At 52.1% G+C, this 19,225-nt stretch overlaps 1 protein-coding gene across 1 annotated transcript in view; it reads right to left on the reverse strand.

Annotated features, from left to right (window-relative positions):
- Positions 1-19,225, reverse strand: part of LOC111144141 (unc-13 homolog A) — a 58,773-nt gene that overhangs the window by 27,287 nt on the left and 12,261 nt on the right. Inside the window, exons 5-16 of the mRNA XM_022498299.1 lie at positions 17,850-17,973; positions 17,146-17,219; positions 16,182-16,236; positions 14,239-14,274; positions 10,886-11,093; positions 7,077-7,616; positions 6,709-6,817; positions 5,071-5,117; positions 1,692-1,770; positions 1,523-1,528; positions 1,000-1,071; positions 528-747 (exon numbers count right to left, since the gene is read on the reverse strand). Coding sequence (XP_022354007.1) covers positions 528-747; positions 1,000-1,071; positions 1,523-1,528; positions 1,692-1,770; positions 5,071-5,117; positions 6,709-6,817; positions 7,077-7,616; positions 10,886-11,093; positions 14,239-14,274; positions 16,182-16,236; positions 17,146-17,219; positions 17,850-17,973 — 1,570 coding nt within the window. The remainder of the gene's footprint in view (positions 1-527; positions 748-999; positions 1,072-1,522; positions 1,529-1,691; positions 1,771-5,070; positions 5,118-6,708; positions 6,818-7,076; positions 7,617-10,885; positions 11,094-14,238; positions 14,275-16,181; positions 16,237-17,145; positions 17,220-17,849; positions 17,974-19,225) is intronic.

Below are 19,225 nucleotides of genomic sequence, written 5' to 3' on the forward strand. Positions count from 1 at the left end.
CAGAGCGCTCTCCCTCACCACAGGGAGAAACCCAACTCCCATTTCAGAGCTTCCTCAGCTGTGGCCAAGGGTACTTGAAGCCGTGGGGGCTCAGGTGACTCACCCCCCCAAAGCTAGAGCTGCTAAGAACTTTCTACCTGCTCTCTGAATCCTCCTACCCATTCACCCATCAGTCCCCACCAGTCTATGTGAGTCTCCTCCCCCTCTGAATCCCCATCTTCTGCCAAGACCTTGCCCGTTCTGACTCCTCCCCCCACGCTGAGCCCCCTTCTTCCCGAGCTAACCCTAGTCCTAACCCATTTTTCTCCAGGGGAACCGCTGACTCTCAGTAAGCCCATCCCTTGCACAGTTCAGCTAGTCCCTGAGTCCCGCGCCACTCCTTCTTGACCCTCTCACATCTCCTTTCCCCTCCTCTCGCCCCAACCCTCCGCCAAGGAGTCCCGCCTTGGTTCTTGCCCCGCCCAGCCCCCCACCTCCGCGGAGCCCTGCCCCTACCCGGATCCCCGCCCCTCCAGCCCCGCGCTCACGCTGCAGGCAGTCTGCATTGAGCAGGTCCTGGCACTTCTCGTGGCACTTGACACCGCACTCGGTGCAGCGCATGCCCTGCCTTGCGATGCCCCACAGCAGCCCCTCGCACTCGTAGCAGTAGGTGGGCGTGGTGGCCGTCCACACCTCGAAGTTGTGGGGCGTCGTGCAGGAGATGGGATAGATTAAGGCTTGCAGGGTCTTCTTGTAAACGTGGTTTTTCTGAGGGGAAGGAGGGGGGAGGCATGGGGCGCTGTCCTGTCCCGCCCTCACCCCCTTGCTGAGTATAATACACCGTGGGACCACGGTTCCTGGGCACAGATCATGTCGGCAGGATGTTGCACAACCCAGTTCTGGAAACTAGATTACGGGGAGCTAGGAATGCCTGTCTCTGCCACACTCTCCCTCCTCCTCCTCCAGGAAGCCCCAGCCCAGCCCACCCCTCAACCGGTGGAAGGGGAGGGCCCCACGCACCAACTCCTCGTTGTTCAAAGTGCTGGAGGCCAAGGCCGAGGTGATGCCTGCTTTTCTGGACTGGACCAGGGACTGGGGCAGGGAAATCACCCAGGGAGTCACAGGGGTCGATTCACACCCATGGGGTTGTCACCACAAGCAGAATCCACAGCCACCAGCCACGGATTGAAGCCACAGCCACGAATAGGAAACAGGTCACAGCAGCAGGAGCAGAGCCAGCAAAGAATTGGAAAGTGACAGAGACTCTGGGTTAGAAGGGACCCTGGAAGGTGTACAGCCTCACACCCCTGACTCACCCCCCTCCCCACCAGACTCAGGAGCTGCACTTGGCATGATCTCCAGCCACTCCAGGAACAAAGGTCAGGAGTCACCTGCTCTCTCCCCCATCCATAAACTGCAGGACGTGGCAGGGTCATTCCCCCCAGAACCCATGGGTTGGGGCCAGTTGAAAGATCCTAGTTGTTGGGGGGGGTGGTTCCTGGAGAAGAGACAGAGACTAGAAGCTGAGGTCACCATCACTCACCATGGCCTGAAGTGTCCATGCAGCAGGCAGGGTAGAAATCAGATTACATTAGTCCCAGAGAACACCTTGCCAGCTCCCAGTCCCAGGTCTGCCATGGGCAGTTGTGCAGATTGAGCACTGCTTATGGCAGACCTGCTCTGCGGGGGGAGGAGAGGGCACAGGCGCTCACCAGGTCGCTCACGAGTGGGATGGGCTTCCTCTTGCGGATGTCTGGCATGCTGTCAATGATGATGAGGCCACCTCCAGGGCTGCAAGACATACACAGGGATGTCAAGGGCCCAGGCTTCCCCACTTCCTCCAACAGGCATCACTTGAGGCCCGGACATCACTTGATCTCCCTGGGTATTAAAGGTTGAATTGTGTTTCCCAAAAAGATACATTTAAGTCCTAGCCCCCTCGAACCTCAGAATGCGCCCTTATTTAGAAATAGTGTCATTGGGGTGCCTGGGTGGCTCAGTGGGTTAAAGCCTCTGCCTTCGGCTCAGGTCATGATCCCAGGGTCCTGGGATTGAGCCCCACATCGGGCTCTCTGCTCCGCAGGGAGCCTGCTTCCTCCCCTCTCTCTCTCTGCCTGCCTCTCTGCCTACTTGTGATCTCTCTCTCTCTCTGTCAAGTAAATAAAATCTTTAAAAAAAAAAAGATTTTATTTATCTACTCGTCAGAGAGAGAGATCACAAGAGGACCCTGGGATCATGACCTGAGCCGAAGGCAGAGGCTTTAACCCACTGAGCCACCCAGGTGCCCCGGTAAATAAAATCTTTTAAAAAAGAACAAAAGAAAGAAATATGGTCATCACAGATATAATTAGTTAAGATGAGGTCACACTAGATTAGGTGGGCCCCTTTATAAAAGAGAGAGAGCAATGTGACAAGAGGCAGAGTTTAGAGTGACACATCTACAAACCAAGGAATCCTGAGGATTGCCAGCAAGTACCAGCAGCTAGCAAGGCAAGGACAGGATCTCCCCTACAGGTATCGGAGGGAGTAGGGGCCAGCCAGCAACTTGATTTTGGACTTCTGACCTCCGGAACTGTAGAAGAATCTATTTCTATTGTTTTAAGCTAACCATTTGTGGTAGTTTGTTATAGTGGCCCTGGGGAATGAAGATACTAGATGTCAGCTTCCTCATCTGGGAAATGGGGAGATGATGCTGTTGTCTACGTTTAATGAAAATTTGAATTAAGCAAAACTAAATAATATACTAAGATATTCATGAAACCTTTCCTTTTGTTCAAAATTGGAAATAGATATGTATATTTAAAATCTATTCTGGGGACGCCTAGATAGCTCAGTTGGCTAAGCATCTGCCTTTGACTCAGTCATGATCCCCAGACTCTGGGATCTAGCTTGCTCAGCCGGGAGCCTGCTTCTCGCTCTGCCTGTCCCCTCCACTAGTGCACTCTCTCGCTCTCAAATAAATAAAAAAAAATAAAATCTATTCTGGAATGGGGCACCTGGGTGGCTCAGTCAGTTAGGTGTCTGCCTTCAGCTCAGGTCATGATCCTAGAGTCCCAGAATCGAGCCCCATGTCGGGGTACCTGCTTGGCAGGGAGTCTGCTTGTCCCTCTTTCCCTGCTCATGCTCTCTCTCTCTCTCTTGGATAAGTAAATAAAATCTTGGGGAACCTGGGTGGCTCAGTCATTAAGTATCTGCCTTCGGCTCGAGTCGTGATCCCAGGATCCTGGGATCGAGTCCCACATCGGGCTCTCTGCTCAGCGGGGAGACTGCTTCCCTTCCTCTCTCTCTGCCTGCCTCTCTGCCTATTCGTAATCTCTGTCTGTCAAATAAATAAATAAAATCTTTTAAAAAAAAGAAAGCTGATGGGAAGAGAGGAACTAGAAATCTAGGCTATGGCTTCTTGGCAGTGTTGGCGTGGCTGGTGGATCTGAACGAGCTCTGTGCCCTGTACGAATTCACTTTACTGAGAGCTGCTCTCATCTCAAAGAGGGTTCAGGTGTGGCTCCTCCACAGAAGCTTCTCATTGTCCAATGAGAGAGATGCCTGGCAGCCAATGACTCCTGACAAGCCCTGGGATGCTATTCATATGCTCCAGCAGGCAGAGGTGTGCTGATTCCTGAACTACACCTGTGCCTGGCTGCTTCCCCCGCCTGGCCCTGCCCGCCTCACAGATTTCTCTTAAGGGCACTTCCTGCATAAAGCACACGTACATCCCCGTGTCAGTCCCTGAGTCCTGGGCTCCCCACCCAGGACACCTGCTCATCTGGGAACGACAGCTTCTGTCTTCATGCCTCTGTGTGCAAGGGACGTGTAAGGGAAGGCAGTCACCTTCCTGCTGGTATTTTTAAAACATTAGTGGAATTTTAAAAATATCTTTTACATCTTCTAACCTCACCACTCAGACGCTGAAGGAAAAGAAAGCCCCGAAAATTAGAAACTTAAAAAATTAGATACGGCAACTTGCTCCATGTAAGACCAAATAATTATCATTAGAAAGCCAGCAGCCACAGCAATAATCTGAGACATTTAAAAACAGAATCAAGGTGTGCCTGGGTGGCTCAGTCGGTTAAGCATCTGCCTTCAGCTCAGGTCATGATCCCAGGATCCTGGGACTGAGCCCCATATTGGGCTCCCTGCTTGGCGGGGAGCTTGTTTCCTTCCTCTCTCCTCCACTTGTGCTCTCTCTCACTTGTTATGTCACTCTCAAATAAATAAAATCTTTAAAAATAAATAAATAAATAAATAAATAAAATGAAAACAGAATCAAAGCAAAAAAAAAAAAATCACTCCAGGATTACAGAGGTGTACTGCAAGAAATAGACTTTTCCTTTTTTTTTTTTTTTAAAGATTTTATTTATTTATTTGACAGAGAGAGATCACAAGTAGACAGAGAGGCAGGCAGAGAGAGAGAGGGAAGCAGGCTCCTTGCTGAGCAGAGAGCCCGATGAGGGACTCGATCCCAGGACCCTGAGATCATGACCTGAGCCGAAGGCAGCGGCTTAACCCACTGAGCCACCCAGGCGCCCTAGACTTTTCCTTTATCCTGCATTTATTTCTAGTCGGGGAGGGAGGGTGCGGGGGGAGAGGAATGGTCTTGAATAAAGCAAGCAGCTGGGACAAGGCATGTACCTCTTTGGACTCAATTCCCCACCTGTAAAATAGGGCTAGCAGGCCTCCTGGGTTTGTTGTAAGGATTCCATGTGTTACTACCTTTGGTTTCTGTCTGGGGTTACATGATTTCACCCGATCTGTCATTCGCTCTCTCCCCCATCTAAATGGAATCCCCTGGGGACACCTGGGTGGCTCAGTCAGTTAAGTGTCTGCCTTCGGCTCAAGTCATGATCCCAGTGTCCTGGGATTGAGTCCCACATAGGCCTCCCTGCTCAGGGAGGAGCCCACTTCTCCCTCTGCCTGTTGTTCCCACTGTTTGTGCTCTCCCTCTCTCTCTCTCTGACAAATAAACAAATAAAATCTTAAATATATAAATAAATGGAACCCCTTGCTTCCCTCACGGGGCTGAGGCTATGATGTAAAGCAGCCTCAAGCTCTAGGTTCAAAACTTCCTCCTACCCCTACAATTCCGTTACTCACCCGCCTTTGAACCATAGGGATTTAGACATCTCTCCCTCTCCTCGGGCCTGTGGGACAGACAGAGATACGGTCACCGTGAGAGAGCCTCTCCCCAGGGTAGGGTAGGCTCCCCACCTCTTTTGTGCTCATGCTCTATAGTCCTGGGATTCTCACAGGCTGGTTCAAACCCTCGTAAGGTTCTGTCCTTCACCCAGCCTCACCTGCTCATCTGATCTTGTACCCCAGGGCCTTTGCCTGAGCTGTGCTAGCTCGTATGCCCTCCCACCTATTGCACCCAACCAGCCTCTATTCGTCATTTGGATCTCAGGGCAGACCCGGGGTTGACACCCCCATCTCCAATGCAACTAAAGGGTGGCATGGTGGGCAAAGATTGGAGAGGGTCCAGCCCTCTCTTCGGAAGTATTATTGATGTATTTTGCATATCACTTCTCCTTAAGTGTCTCCTCCTCCAGGGAGTCTTCCTGATGGTCTTGGATTAGTTTTATGCTCCTATGAAACCCAGAGAGTCTGCCCATATTTATTTATTTACTTTTTGTTCTATGGCTGGTTCCATTATAAGAGTAGCTGCTTTTTTTTTTTCATCTAATTTGCTGATTTAGTGAAAGTTATTCAATAGACATTACGCTGCATATTCTTTTCTACCCTTTACCTTTAGAACCATGTGAGTGGAGTACTTCATTAAAAATAAAATAGAATTCCGTTTTAAAAACATAAGAAATTTGATTTGAAGTTTCTGCGGCTCTGATGTGTGACGGTCTAGGACTTTGGGAATTTGTTTAGGATCTCCTATTGCCAGCCTCACCCCAGTTTGGAAGGGCCACTTGCATAAGGGCACTGCTCTGTCCCCAGCCTAGGGTGGCTTGAGCAATTGAAGAGGTAAATGAATGGCCTCAATCCTGTTGCCCATCTGAACAGCCATCCTGACCCTAATGCCAACCTATCTTTCACTTAATTTCTTCTCTGACCAGACCTCAGAACTTTCCCCAGCCCTGACACTGTTACCCAATGCTATCCCAGGCATGATTCCTCCCCCTAACACTAATTTTAACCCTGACCTCTGATCTCTGACTGCTGCCCTAACTCTGACCTCTAGCCCTATCCCCATCCCTAACCTCTACCCCTACCCATGAACTTGACCCCCGACATGGTTATACCCATGACCTAGCTCCAGGTTCCGGCTCACCTCTCCTTCTTACCCCCCTCAAAATTCCGGGCTGCCATGGGGAAGACTGGGCTGGGCCTTGGTGGGGCCAGCTGGTTGGGGAAGAGGACAGGCAGGCACGGGTGAGAACAGAGAACGGCCCTTTCGGAGACAGATGAAGCCAAGGTGTAGCTTGGGCCAGAGAGGGGGCCTTTTGGACCGGGGCTGGGCGGGGAACGGCGGGGGAGAACAGAGAAGAGTGTGGGTGGGGCCAGGTTGGTGTGGGCGGAGCCATGAAAAAACCAGGATACACGAAGGTGCAGAGAAGGTGGAGTGGGCGCTGGGGTGGGCGTGGCCAAGCTGTCCATGGGCGTGTCGTGGCTCGTGTGGGCGGGGCCTGGGAACTGGCCCCGGGTGGGAGGGGAACGGGAGCGGCGGGGAGGTACGCAGTGTGGGCGGGACGTGGCCTGACCCGGCAGGTGGCAGCTTTCACTCACCTCCTGCAGCTGCAGCCGCACTTTGTTGAAGGCTCGAAGCCAGTTGGCCTTGGCCCGGGACATGGAGTCCTGACCCTCCTGGCCTTCCTCATCCTCTCGTCGCCTGAAACTGAGGCAAGGGATGTCATGAGGCTCCAGGGCCGGCCCTTCCTTGACCCCCAGCCCTTGGAGTGACGTCAGGCCCTCCGTGGACTCTCTGGTCCTTCAGAGACACAACGGCTCATCTGTACCCCCTCTGATGGCATCAGTGTCCCTTCTGCTTCCCCAGCCACGACCCTGTGACAAACTCCCCTCGATTCCCCAGGTCCATGCTGACCCCATCACGGCACCACTGACCCCGTGACAGCTCCTTGGTCCCTTCCCCTTACCTCTCCTCAGACTTGGGGGGTTCGGGCTCAGGTGCCCGCTCAGCTGTGGGCACCTCCTCCGGGGCGGCTGGCTCAGGGGCTGCCTTGGCCATGTCGTGGGCCTCAGCAGGTACAGCCGGAGCCTTCTCCTCCTTCTCCAACGCGGCCGGTGGGAGACTGACACGCTTAAAGTCTTTGGGCTCAGCCACTGCCACCTCTTCCCGCTGGGTGTAGCTGCCAATGTCATCAGGCACTTCCTCCTCCTCCTCCAGCTCCTCCTCCTCCTCAGGCAGCTCCTCCTCCTCCTCCAGAAAGTCCTCCAGGTCCTCATCCAGCTCCTCATCTAGTTCTTCGTCCAGCTCCTCCTCATCCTGGTCCCAGCGTGGGGAGTCCTTGTGGTAGCTGACCGAGCTATGGCAGGAGTGGTAGGAGTCCCGGTCCCGCTCGTCCTCCATCTCGGAGCCCTGTAGACTCTGCTCGTCCGGGTCGAAGTCCTCGCTCAACTGCGAGCTGCCCTGGCTCAGTTCCCCCGAAGAGGCATAGCGGCTACTGCCGGTGGGGCTGTGGGAACCAGCTGGGGCTCAGCGGCGGAGGCACAGAGCCATTGCCGGACCCAGCCCCAGTCACACAGTTTCCAACACCCAGTCAGTCATTCACTCAGTATTGGTTAAGTCCCTACCGGGCATCATGTTCTGCCCTACGGACCCGAGAAACACAGTCATGAACAGAAGAAACAGAAATCTCGGCTTTCCGGGCCATTTCCGGTCTGGAGACACAGGCAGGAAACTCGATGGATGCCATTAGTGATCTCTGATGACCTACTCTGCGTCACTCCTGTCCATGCACCGTGGAGGCTGCAAATGCTCCTTTCATGTGCTGGGGACCCCAGTTAGTGCCATTATCTCCAGCCTTTGGAGACTTAGTGCTCCTGAAACTTGAACATGGCCACGCCTGGCTCTTGATGACCCCGGGTCCCACGCCTCTCTGCCTCCACTCCTTGCTTCAACCTCCATTCACAGCCAACCTTGCCGGGGGTCTCCCCAGCTCCGCCTTGAAAACTCGTGCAAAATGCATCCATTTCCTTGCACCCTGGGCTCCACCCTCATCCAGGCTCCACTGCCTCTACCAGGTGCAGCCCCACCGTCCTATCCCCAACACTACTCGCTTCCCACGGAAGCCATAGAGGGACTCCTTCAAGTCATAAATGCGATCAAATACCTCCCTGTTCCAAACCCTACTATAGCTTTTTAGAGCCCTTGGAATAAAGTCTGTGCCGTGTGGCACACCCAGACTACACCCAGTGTGGCCCAAACCCTCCAGCCTCCCCACCTCATCTCCCTACAAGCTCCCTTCTCTCCCCGTGCTCCAGCCACATTAGCTTTCTCACTGTTCCTCCAAAATCCTATACTCTTGCCCACCTCTGGGCAAAATACTTTGGTGCCCAATGAAATGTCCCTTCTTTGAGTGAGTTTCCCCACCCTCTGGCCAAGTCAGGTCTTTATATGCTCCTAATATACCCCCCTGGATCGTGCTGGGCATGACTAGGAAGAAATCTCTATCTCTGCCTGGGGGTGGGCAGCATGACACATGGGCCACCCCTCATCCCCCTTATAATCATTCACTCAGTCACTCAACAAACATCATTCCTTGCCTTAAATACTTCCTCCACTCTCAGTGACTGCAACCCCTTTCCCCAGGCAGCTCCAGGGATGCTGTAGCAACCAAAATGGGGGTTTCTCCCTCTAGCCAACGTTTGCTGGTTTTTGACTTTAGTTGATTGCTTTTTGGTGCCCATCCCTATAGATGGAAGGAGGCAGGTGGGGGATCAGCAGGTATTACTTGGGTGGAAAGGACTCCAAAGTCCCACTGCTGATGAATACCCCTGAAGTCCAGCCCAGCACATTCTGGGGCCCCTGGTAAGAGGGCAGCCTGGGACGGGGATCCCAACATGGCTCTGGAAGTGTCCACCTGCAAACTCAGGCACCACATACATTGTCCCAGGCTTGACTTTGGGGCCATCCTCCCATCCTGGCTCTGACATACTGAGTCCCAACACAATTCTTACCCCATTCAGATGCTTCCCCTGGCTCCCGTGCCCCCGAGTTAGCCACCCGAGGGCCTGTACCATCTGGGACCTTGCACCTCCCCAATCCGTGGCCGAGCCATTTCCTCTGCCTTGGACTCATTTATCCTTCAAGGGCCATCTCCCAGGCACCTTCCTCCAGGAATCCCTCCCTACCCTTCCCCGCTCCTAGAGTATCCAGTCCAATCCCTCCTTACAGCCAAGCCCCGACCTGTGGAATGGAATGTCTGTGTCTGGCTCTGTATCCCTAGCCTTTCGGATCACCCAGCACTAGGCAGCATAGCCATAGGATGCCCAGGGAGTGTGGCTTGAGTCACTCTCAGGGGAATGCAGGCCATTTCTGCTTCTGCATCCTCTCCTCCTTCTGAAAGCTCTCCCCTCACCCCTGTGTGGCCTGACCACAGCACGAGGGGAGGAGACTCCTCTTTCTCCAACACCCCCCATTCTGTTCCAGGAATGCTCACAGTAGACAGACTCCTCCAACCAAACACTTGCTGGCATTTTCTCTGGGTCTGATGCTATGGTCACTCCCCAGCTTATTTTCTCCAAGAGAGGACTTTTCCTTCTTCTAAAAGAGTTAATAGTTTTATTAATATTTGATATCTTTTACTCTCAGCTGTTTCCAACACATTGAAACTTTGTTCCCATAATCCCACGAAGCTACCTTGAGTATGCAAATGAAGGCAAGTGTTTCATGAAGGAGATGTATTCTTCCGGGAACAAATATTTAGGGAAAACCAAAAATCACACCAGGCCACTGCTTGGTATCCAGTAGGTTCCCATAAACACTAGTCCTTATGACTTACCAGCTGTGTGACCTCAAACAAGTGACTTAACCTCTCTGTGCTTTGATTCCCTGTCTACCAAATGGGACCAATAGTATTCTTACCCAGAGAATAAAATGAGATGATGAAGGGAAGGTGCCGGTCCAGCGCCGGGTGCATGGTTAGCTCCAACTGCTATTATTTGTGCCTTGTATCTAACAGTCCCAGTGTAGCACTTACAGATACCACTCTAAGTGCTTTACAAATATTCAGTCTGCTCAATATCGTGTTTGCCATTGTTCTGTTTGGAAACCAGGGCTGGGGTCATCGGGACAGCGAGGAAGGACGGCAGGCACGAGGGTCAGCCTCTGAGGCTTGAGGACCAGCACCCTGTACAGGGCAGTGGCATGGCTTGTGAGGACCAGGGGGCCCACCTAGGGGACAGATATGGGACAGCCTACTTTCAAGGTATAGCTCCTGTGTCACTGTGCCCATGGTCACCAGTCAGAAACACAGAGTGGGGCCATTAGGGAGGACCGGGCAGCACCATGGCAGGACCATGAACCAGCTGCTTACTGGGCTCCTTTCAATGTCACTATGCCTCACCACCCTCATGAATGCCCGTCTCTTCCCCTACCCACAGTTCCCCTGCCCAGTTAGAGAGTACACAGAAACCAGGGCCCTTAAAGGGAGCGCCAAGGCACCCCCATATTTTGGGGGCACCTCTCAGGATCCTCCTGACATATCCCTCTTCCTTCAGCCAAAGCAGATCCCCTTTTACCAAGCTTGGGAGATTTTCTTATAAGATCAAGGGTAAAGAAAGGACTCTATTACCTAAAAGAAAGTACAGATGCTGCTTTCCTAGACCCACTGACCTCCCCCTCCAGCTCGCCCAAGTCCCCTACTCCTCTCTCCACTCTGGGACTCACAGCCATGTACACGCACATGCACACACATGGATCCCTTTCTCCAGGGTCACACACCTGAGGGCCCGTGGCTCGGAGAACTCCTCATAACTGTGCATGGAGTCACTGTAGGATTCCCGGGAACCCAGGGGTGGTGGACGGACAGTATACTGGTGGACTGAGGCATTGGGCTGGGATGTAGTGTAATAAGGTGGTGGGATGCTGTTGCTTGTCTCGCTGCGATAGTCACTGTCACGGTCGTCCACTGCGCTGTCAGGGTCATCATCTAGAAGAGAGAGGAGGGGAGGGAAGAGAGTGAGGAGGGGAGGGAGAGAAAGCACACCATGGAGGCCAACGCAGTGTCTCAGACTTCTCAGACTAGGGAGTCTTCACTGGCTGCTAACCCAAAAAGAGGAATCTTTGCCAGAATGAATGAAGGATCTTGGGCCATGTTAATAGAAGCAGAGGCATTATGATAAGGGAGGCGAAAACCTTGCTTTGCCGGTCAGACTGGGTTCATAGTCGGGGGTCCAGAGTAGGTCCTACAATATGAGGAGGACAAGGACAAATTGGAGGGTGTCCTTCAGCTCAAATATGAAAATGGACTTTGCTAAAGTCCAGGCTTTCTGAAAACAAGATGAGTTTTTCCATCAGGCAGTGAGTCACACAAACACTCCGGGGGAGGTTTAGAGGGCGATCAGGAGGACAAGGTGGAGTATAAATTTCCTTTAACACTCAGAGATTTCATGATGTCCGAGGATGCGGATCCTAGATCTGAACTCACATGTGTCGGAACAAAGAAGCGGCTCTGACAGATACTGTAGCCCTCAAAAAGGATTAGATTCTTAGGTAGGCAAGATCACCGCACACTCAGAATCTATCGCTAAAATGCAACAGAGTGGAATTGCTGAACTTCAGGTGTTTTATTAGAATTGAAGGACGTTTTCATTTGGTTTGTTTTCTTTGATAAAAAGGGGACAGTATGGAAGGATGTTAGATTGTGGTGGGACGGGAGAGACTCAATTTATTTAGAAAGCAACACGAGGGTCACCTGGGTGGCTCAGTCACTTAAGTGTCTCACCCTTGATTTTGGATCAGGTCATGAACTTGGGGTCATGAGATGGAGCCCAGTCTGGCTCCGCGCTCAGTGGGGAGTCTGCATAAAATTCTTTCCTTCTGCCCCTCCTCATCCTCACCTGCGTGCAGGCATACCTGCGCATGCTCTCTCTCCTTCTCTCAATAAAATAAAATAAAATAAAATAAAATAAAATAAAATAAAATAAAATAAAATAAAATAAAATAAAATAGAAAGCAACACTCGAAAACAAATGGGCTGCAAAAATAAATAAATCAATAAATCAATAAATCAAAACCCTGACTGGGTGGCCTATGGCTCTTGTCTGTGGCATCAACTTACTGGTCACATTAGTTGCCAAAGGGGTGGTCTGCCCCTTTTTATCCTTGTACGGTTTTTTTTTGCTTATTTCCCAGTTGTTTGTATGTTTTTCTTGCCGTATTATTTTAACCTTCTAATTTTTTTCCAGCTAATCGTGTCCGTTTCTATATATTTGACAAATAGGTCCATTTTTTAAAATGTGGTAAACTGGGGCGCCTGGGTGGCTCAGTGGGTTAAGCCGCTGCCTTCGGCTCAGGTCATGATCTCAGGGTCCTGGGATCGAGCCCCGCATCGGGCTCTCTGCTCAGCAGGGAGCCTGCTTCCTCCTCTCTCTCTCTACCTGCCTCTCCGCCTGCTTGTGATCTCTGTCAAATAAATAAATAAAATCCTTAAAAAAAAAATAAATAAAATGTGGTAAACTGTTGAAAAAATTAATTTCACCCTTCACATAGAAAGCTAGTTGGATTCATTCTCAAACCTATTTTGCCTTTTGAGAAACCTTAACTTCATTTTCAGCTAGCAAAGCCGGCCTCCCCAAGGTAATTCTGACTTCCTGGTTTCTCAGCTGACTTGGGCCACTGTGACCTACAGGCTTTTTATCCTGTCCCCATCATCTGTGGCCGCCATCCGATTGATGTGTTGTGCGCACCGGTGCTGCCATTTTAGGCAGAAGCGGATGTGAATTTCCACGGCTCAGATCTGCAGGCATCAGGGTGTAACTGTGAGTCCATGAAAGCGGGGGGTCTGAAACCCAGACAGTCCCCCAAGGGAACTCCGGACAATTTGTCAGTCTCACCAAATTGCTCCTTTGACCAACTCGTTTTCTACCCAATTACCTGGGTAGATAGTCTTAAGCCAAATGGGCATTCTTTCTACCAAACTGTCCTTGACTGAGCCAAGGTGTTTCCAACCGAACTGCATGGGGCTGTGGACGTGTTCGCCAAATAATTAATTTTTTTCTGACAAACTGTCTTGTTTTGGGGCAAATTGCTTCCTACTGGATTCTTTCTGCTTTCACCAGACTCTGCTTTTTACCAAATAGTTCTTGACCAAATTGCCTGATTCCCAATAAGCATTTCCAGCCACTCTGGTTTTAACGAAATGACCCAACTGTCGTAATTTTCAGCTTTTGCCAAATTGGTTTCAGCCAAAAATGTGCTTGTTTTTGACTGCATTGTTTGTTTGTGGCAAACTGTTTGTTAACCAAGAATTCTTGTTTGCCAAATGCCTATTTGGGCCAAATTGGCTTTTGACAAGTTGTTTTGGATCAAAGTATCTGTAAGCAGTTTCCCTGGTCCTTGAAGGGAGGGCATAGTGGAAGTTGTCCATTAGGATCTGAGCACCCAGTGGGCGGGGCAGAGGGAAGGAGGTAGATTCACACTCAGGCTAGAAGACTAAATTTCCCTGGAAGGGGCAGGACATGGGGAAAATGAGTTTATTGCTCAGGGAGTAAATGAACATCAAGTTGCGGGGTGCGGGGGGGCGGTGAGGGTTACTTATTTCCTTCAACCGGGGGTTAGATTGGAGGAAGATGGTGGGGAACTCTGGAAGCTGAGGTCTCTGGAATGATAAGTGCCTGGGGGCTCCTGCCCAGCTGCTTCTTCTGAGAACCTCTCACCCCATACCTACCACTGCCAAGTGACATTGGGGCCCATTTCCAGGTGGAGGAGGAAGATGGGGAGACAAAAAGAGGAAGGAGTCACAGGAGAGGAGATGACATTATACATGGGGAACAGGGAGAAGGGGTCACAGTGCCCAGCTGGAGACAGGCAGATCTCTGGTCTAAGGGCCCACTCCTCCCAGCTGAGTCTGTCCACCCCAATAATGGTGCCCACTCCCCACCAAACAGAGCAGGACCCTCAAGACAGACGTTAATGTCAAGGGACAGGAGGGCACAGGAAGGGCCTTGCGAGTCCTCAGGCCCCAGTGTGTCCGTCATAGGCTCCCTGCGTCCTTGGTGGTGAGGCGGGGGCCTCAGGGTGGCCAAGGCACCCACCTCCCCATGGCCTCCCAGAACATCAAGCTGAGTACTTACTCTGCTGCTCACCCCAGCCAAAATAATTCCAGTTGCCTACAAAGAGAAGGGGCAGAGATAATAAAAGGGAGCAGGCAGAGGGGGGGCATGGGGAGGGGGACTCCCCCATCCTCCTCATTTTCCCCATCTCCTCCTCCCACCCCAGGACCCCGATCCCCTCCTGCCCTGAGTATCTTCTCAGAATATCACTTTAACCACTGACATTTGTGAAACCTTTGATCATCACCTTGGGAGGAAGGTGGGATATCCCCATTTTTCACAGAGGCCATAAGTTCAGCCAGGAAGTAATAAAGGGGGCATTTTGGCCCAGGGTTTTCTGACTCTGAACTCTGGAGTAAGCACTCCCCACTCTTTCCCTCCCCCTTCTGGAATACAAGGAAAGAAACACTGAACTAGAAACCTAAACTTTGAAACACCACTGATGGGTGGGTTTTAATCATTCTGCTCATTTTACAGGTGAAGAAACAGGGCTCAGAGAGGTAGAGTGAGCAGCCTAAAGTCACACAGCCTCTGAGGACCAGGGAGAGAACCACATCTTCCCTCATCCCCTCATCCTCAGCACATGGCATCTTGGAAAAGTGCCTTGGACCGGAATCCTGTCTCCTCTGACACTTGGCTGCCTCCTCCAAGAAATGGCGGTGACGAAACATTTTCAAGAGAACTTGGAGGTAAGTGCTGGCGGTAGGTCTCCATTCCCTAATTGAACCCAATCCTCAGGTCAGTCCACCTGCCCAGGTGTTTGTTCTTCGTCATCTGCTCCTGCCTCCACTTGTCTGACACCGTCCCCCCCAGTCCTTCAGTGACCCCATTCACCAGTGGGGGGTTAGTAGTTTCTTAGGGCAGCGATGACCCCTCCCCAAGTAGGGAAGTCAGAGGACTTTCTCAATAGCACCCCCAAATTAGTGTGGAAATGGGGCTCCCAACTGCAGTCCCCCAGCCCTTCCACCCACCGGGCTCCATCATTACCATCCTGGGCATATGGGGTTTGACAGTGGATATGGGGAGACTGTGAGAAGGGATGAAAGGGGGAGGGGGAAGCAGATGGAAAAGGAGAAAGAGGTCGAAAGGTGGGGTCAAAATGTCAGGTGGGGCTCTGCCCTGAGACTATATGATTTGTCACTTCCTCCCCACTCCAGGGGACTCAGAGGGCGCTTTTAGGGGACAGACATCTCCTTGGCCCATGCAGAACTGGCCTGGGTGTTTCTGAGTATCCACAGGGCCAAGGAGGATAAACACTCCCGAGAAATTCAGCCTTAGTGGAGAGGCGGTAGTCAGAGGAACGTAACCAACATTGTCCATAGACACAGAGCAGTGGAAAGAAAAGCAAAGCTGGAGCCCCTCAGACCTTGAGTTCAAATCCTAGCTCTGTCTCCTGCTGGGTGTGTGACCTTGGGCAAGTCACTTCTCCTCTTGGGCCTCAGTTTCTCTATCTAAGAAAATGGGCAGATGAAACAGCCTTCATCCATTGTATGTGTGCCTGTTGTATCTGTGTTAACAAGATTGTTTACACCACCAGACTGTGGGCTGCTTTGGGGGGATGCGGTCTGTGGGGGCCCCAGGAAAGTTTGTCAAATGAGCTATAGGTCCTCATTCAGGATCTGATGAATGGAATTAAAGGGTCTGCAAAGTGTTTTCCAAATCTCTAGTAGGACTCTCTTGTGCCTTTCCAAGCCCTCAGAGTGAGGGCACTGTCAAATGCCCTCTTTCAAAGAGAGGGACTCTGCAGATCAGAAAGGGACACCGGCATGCCTGTGACCCCACAGCAAGGCAAGACTCACATCCAAGCCCTGGATCTTTTCTTTCCACTGAACCACGAGCAAATACTGTGTGTTCTTAGGATCTGTTCTTCTGGGTGGGGGGGTGGCCTGTTACACAGAACAGCCATGGGTAGGGGAAGGAAGAGGTTTCATTTGATGCCCAGGGAGGAATTGAGAGGTACTTACAACACTGGTTGCTGGGGACAGGGAGAGGCTTGTCTTGTTCATCTTGGAATGAATACTGAGAAGGAGGGAAGGAGAGAGAGTTCCTCTCAGAAGGGGCCAGAAGCCAGACGACCAAGGTGGTCCTCTGCTCTGTTCCATCCTGACTACCCCTGCCTCCCAAATCACTCTGTCTGCAGGAGAAGGATACAGATGTCCACAAAAAAAGACAGACGCGCGTTTGCGCACGCGCGCACGTGCACGCGCACACACACACACACACACACACACACACACACACACTGACACAGAAACAGAGAGAAACAGGAACAGAAAAAGAAAGAAACACAGATAAGGGAAAGAAACAAATATAAGTGGAAGAAAGAGAGAGCAGTGGGGGGAACTGAGGCAAGGAGCAGAAGAAAGATCAGGAGGGATGAGGTTGGACAAAATCTATTATAATGTGAGGGTTGCCTTTTGGCACTCCACCTCTCACTAAAGAGAGCTTTGGTCTCACCTGCTTTTTCTTCTCAGCCTTCGCCTTCAAAGGCTGCCTTCTGACCCCCGCTGGGTCTTTGCACTGTGATGATACAAAGCGAAGAAGAAGGGGGTTGCCATGGAAGAACAGGGGCATAGAGACCAAACTGGTGGGGGAGAACTTTGAAAAGTCCAAAAGTATGAACCAAGCAGCTGAGGGGTGTGGGGCAGAGAACGGAGGTGAGGGCTGCTGCGGGGCCCCATGTCTCCTTGAGGGTATCTGGCAAGGGCAGGACTCCAGCGGATTGAAAGCGTTTCATCATTGGTGGACTGTGTGTTCTTTGATGTCCTCCGTGCTTTGAGAAGGCACCAAATGAGGCTCTGATTTTGTCCAGTTAGAGACACAGAGGCAGATAAGTGGAGAGCAAAACAGAGACAGAAAGCAGAGGACGTGGGGAGACAGAGGGAGGGACAGGCACAAGAAGAACAGAGTCCCCCCTCCAATGCTTACCTCATCCTGGTCCCGCATGGCATTCAGCTGCTCCAGCTTCTTGGCCCAGTAGCGCGCCTCCTCCTCTGGGATGTCTGGAAGCAGAGCCCTGGCTGTGAGTCTGGAACCCCTCCCTTCCCCTCTGCCTCCAGCCAGGGCAGCCTGCTGGTCTATGGGCTGGTCTCACGGGGGTGGAGGAAGAGGAAGGGAAGACAATGTGGTGTCCCATTCCCCTGCCCCAGAGCTGCCTTGGGAATGAATGGAAGATAAGAGAGGAGATGCTTCCTAGCATTTGAAGGGTGGGGAAGCCATGGGTTCTTGGAAAAATGCTGTGGAGAGAACTGAGCTGCTTCCAAGAGAAGAAGAGAGGCCTCTCTGTGTCTCTGCTGTTTTTCTCTACATGTCTCTTTGTCTCTGTTTGTTTCTCCTCCTATCTCCAGCTCACCCTGCAGTCTAAGACCTCACCAAGGACCAGCCCCGATCAGTTCAGACCCAAGTCCTATGGATCAAGGAGCATTTGCTGGCCCTTGGTGACCTGGTGGGGGGGGCTGTGGTGTGCTCTGCACGTGGCAGGTGCCTGCCCTTCTGACTCGCTGCAACTGGGACACTCTGTCTTCCAGGGACGGAAACTTCATCCTCAGAAGGAAGGGCAGTCTGAACCCACCCAGTCCTGGCCATTCCCCTGGGTCTGATGAGGGTCCTTTGTCCCCCCACCCCACACTCACCTAAAGGCAGCTCGAAGCGGGTGTCAAGGAGGATGCGGTGGAACGTGGGGTCCTTGGTGCCACAGATCTCACTGTCCGCCATGATGACCTGAGAGTCCAGTGTCAGCCACTCTCCGGGGCCCTCCTGGGGATTGGGGCGGGGTGACAGTGTCCAAAGTGATGCAGGGTGGAGCAGGGATCTGCTACATGCTGACCAGCAGTCCCCCGACTCTCACAGAAGATGCCCTTCCCCTCATCTCACCCTCACCCCAAGAGCAAGGGTCATGCCCACACGTTACAGACAAGGAAACAGAGAGAAGGTTCTGGTCCAAGCAACCAAGGTGGGTCCAAGAAACCCAGAGGCAGGGACCCAGAGAGAAGGCCCTGTGGGGCCAGGCAGGGGTGGTCCCAAGTTTGCACAGCTATGCCTCATCTGTCATGGGCAGATGAGAGAACTCCCCACCGAAAGTGAACAAACCAGTGCTGCGGTCACAGGAGACAGAGCATGACACGCTAACCTCCAACCTGGAGAGGTCAGGACAGAGCCAGGGGTGGGGTGGGGTGGGGCTGGGGTATTCAGAGGGAAGTTAGGGAAGTTTCCAGGAGGAGAGGCCATGGGGGCTGAGCTTAGAGGGTGATGGAAGGGATACTTGAAGCCCAGGGAACAGCACATGCGAAGGTTCAGAGACCATCTTTGGGGCCTACAAGGGGTGGAAGTTGGAGGGGGGCAGGGGAGATGAGGCTGGCAATGTAAGCGAGTGCCATCAGGAAGGCATCCCAAAGGAGATGAGCGGGGATGGCAAGGAATGGTCCTAGGGTGGTTAAGATCCCGGTGGGCTCAGCATGAAGGGTCTGAGTGGAAGGGGTGAGATGTAAGGCCAGGAGGTGAGGGAAGAGGCCAAGGTTATTGTCTAGTACCTTCAGGACTGTTGTAGCCTTCTCCCAGCACAAAGTGCTAATTACCCATAATAACCCTTCTCCTTTCTTCCATAGAAATACATTTATTTGCAGCAGGGCCCAAGGCTGTGCAGCTTAAGACTACATTTCCCAGGCAGCTAAGTGTCCACGTGACTAAGTTCTAGCCAATAAGATGTGAGTGAAGTGCTGTGAGCAGCTTCCAGGTTAGGCCCTTAACCGAGAGGGTGAGCCCCCTCCCTTGCCACATTTTCTTCCCTTGTTGGCAATGCAGATGTAATGGGGATCCTCCAGCAGCCATCCTGGGCTGCTTTCTCCCTAGAAAGGCAGAGCAACAAGATGGAAGGAGTTCAGACCCTGGTGACTTTGGAACCACCGTCACAAACGTTGTTGGGGGAGAGAGATACACGTTCATCTTGTGAAGGCCACTGGCCTCTGGGCCCCTCCAAGGTACTCCTCCCCAGCCCTTGGCCCTCCACTCA

The sequence above is a fragment of the Enhydra lutris genome, unplaced genomic scaffold (genome assembly GCF_002288905.1).
Source record: "Enhydra lutris kenyoni isolate GAN:26980312 unplaced genomic scaffold, ASM228890v2 scaffoldscaffold10, whole genome shotgun sequence".
Classification (NCBI taxonomy): domain Eukaryota; kingdom Metazoa; phylum Chordata; class Mammalia; order Carnivora; family Mustelidae; genus Enhydra; species Enhydra lutris.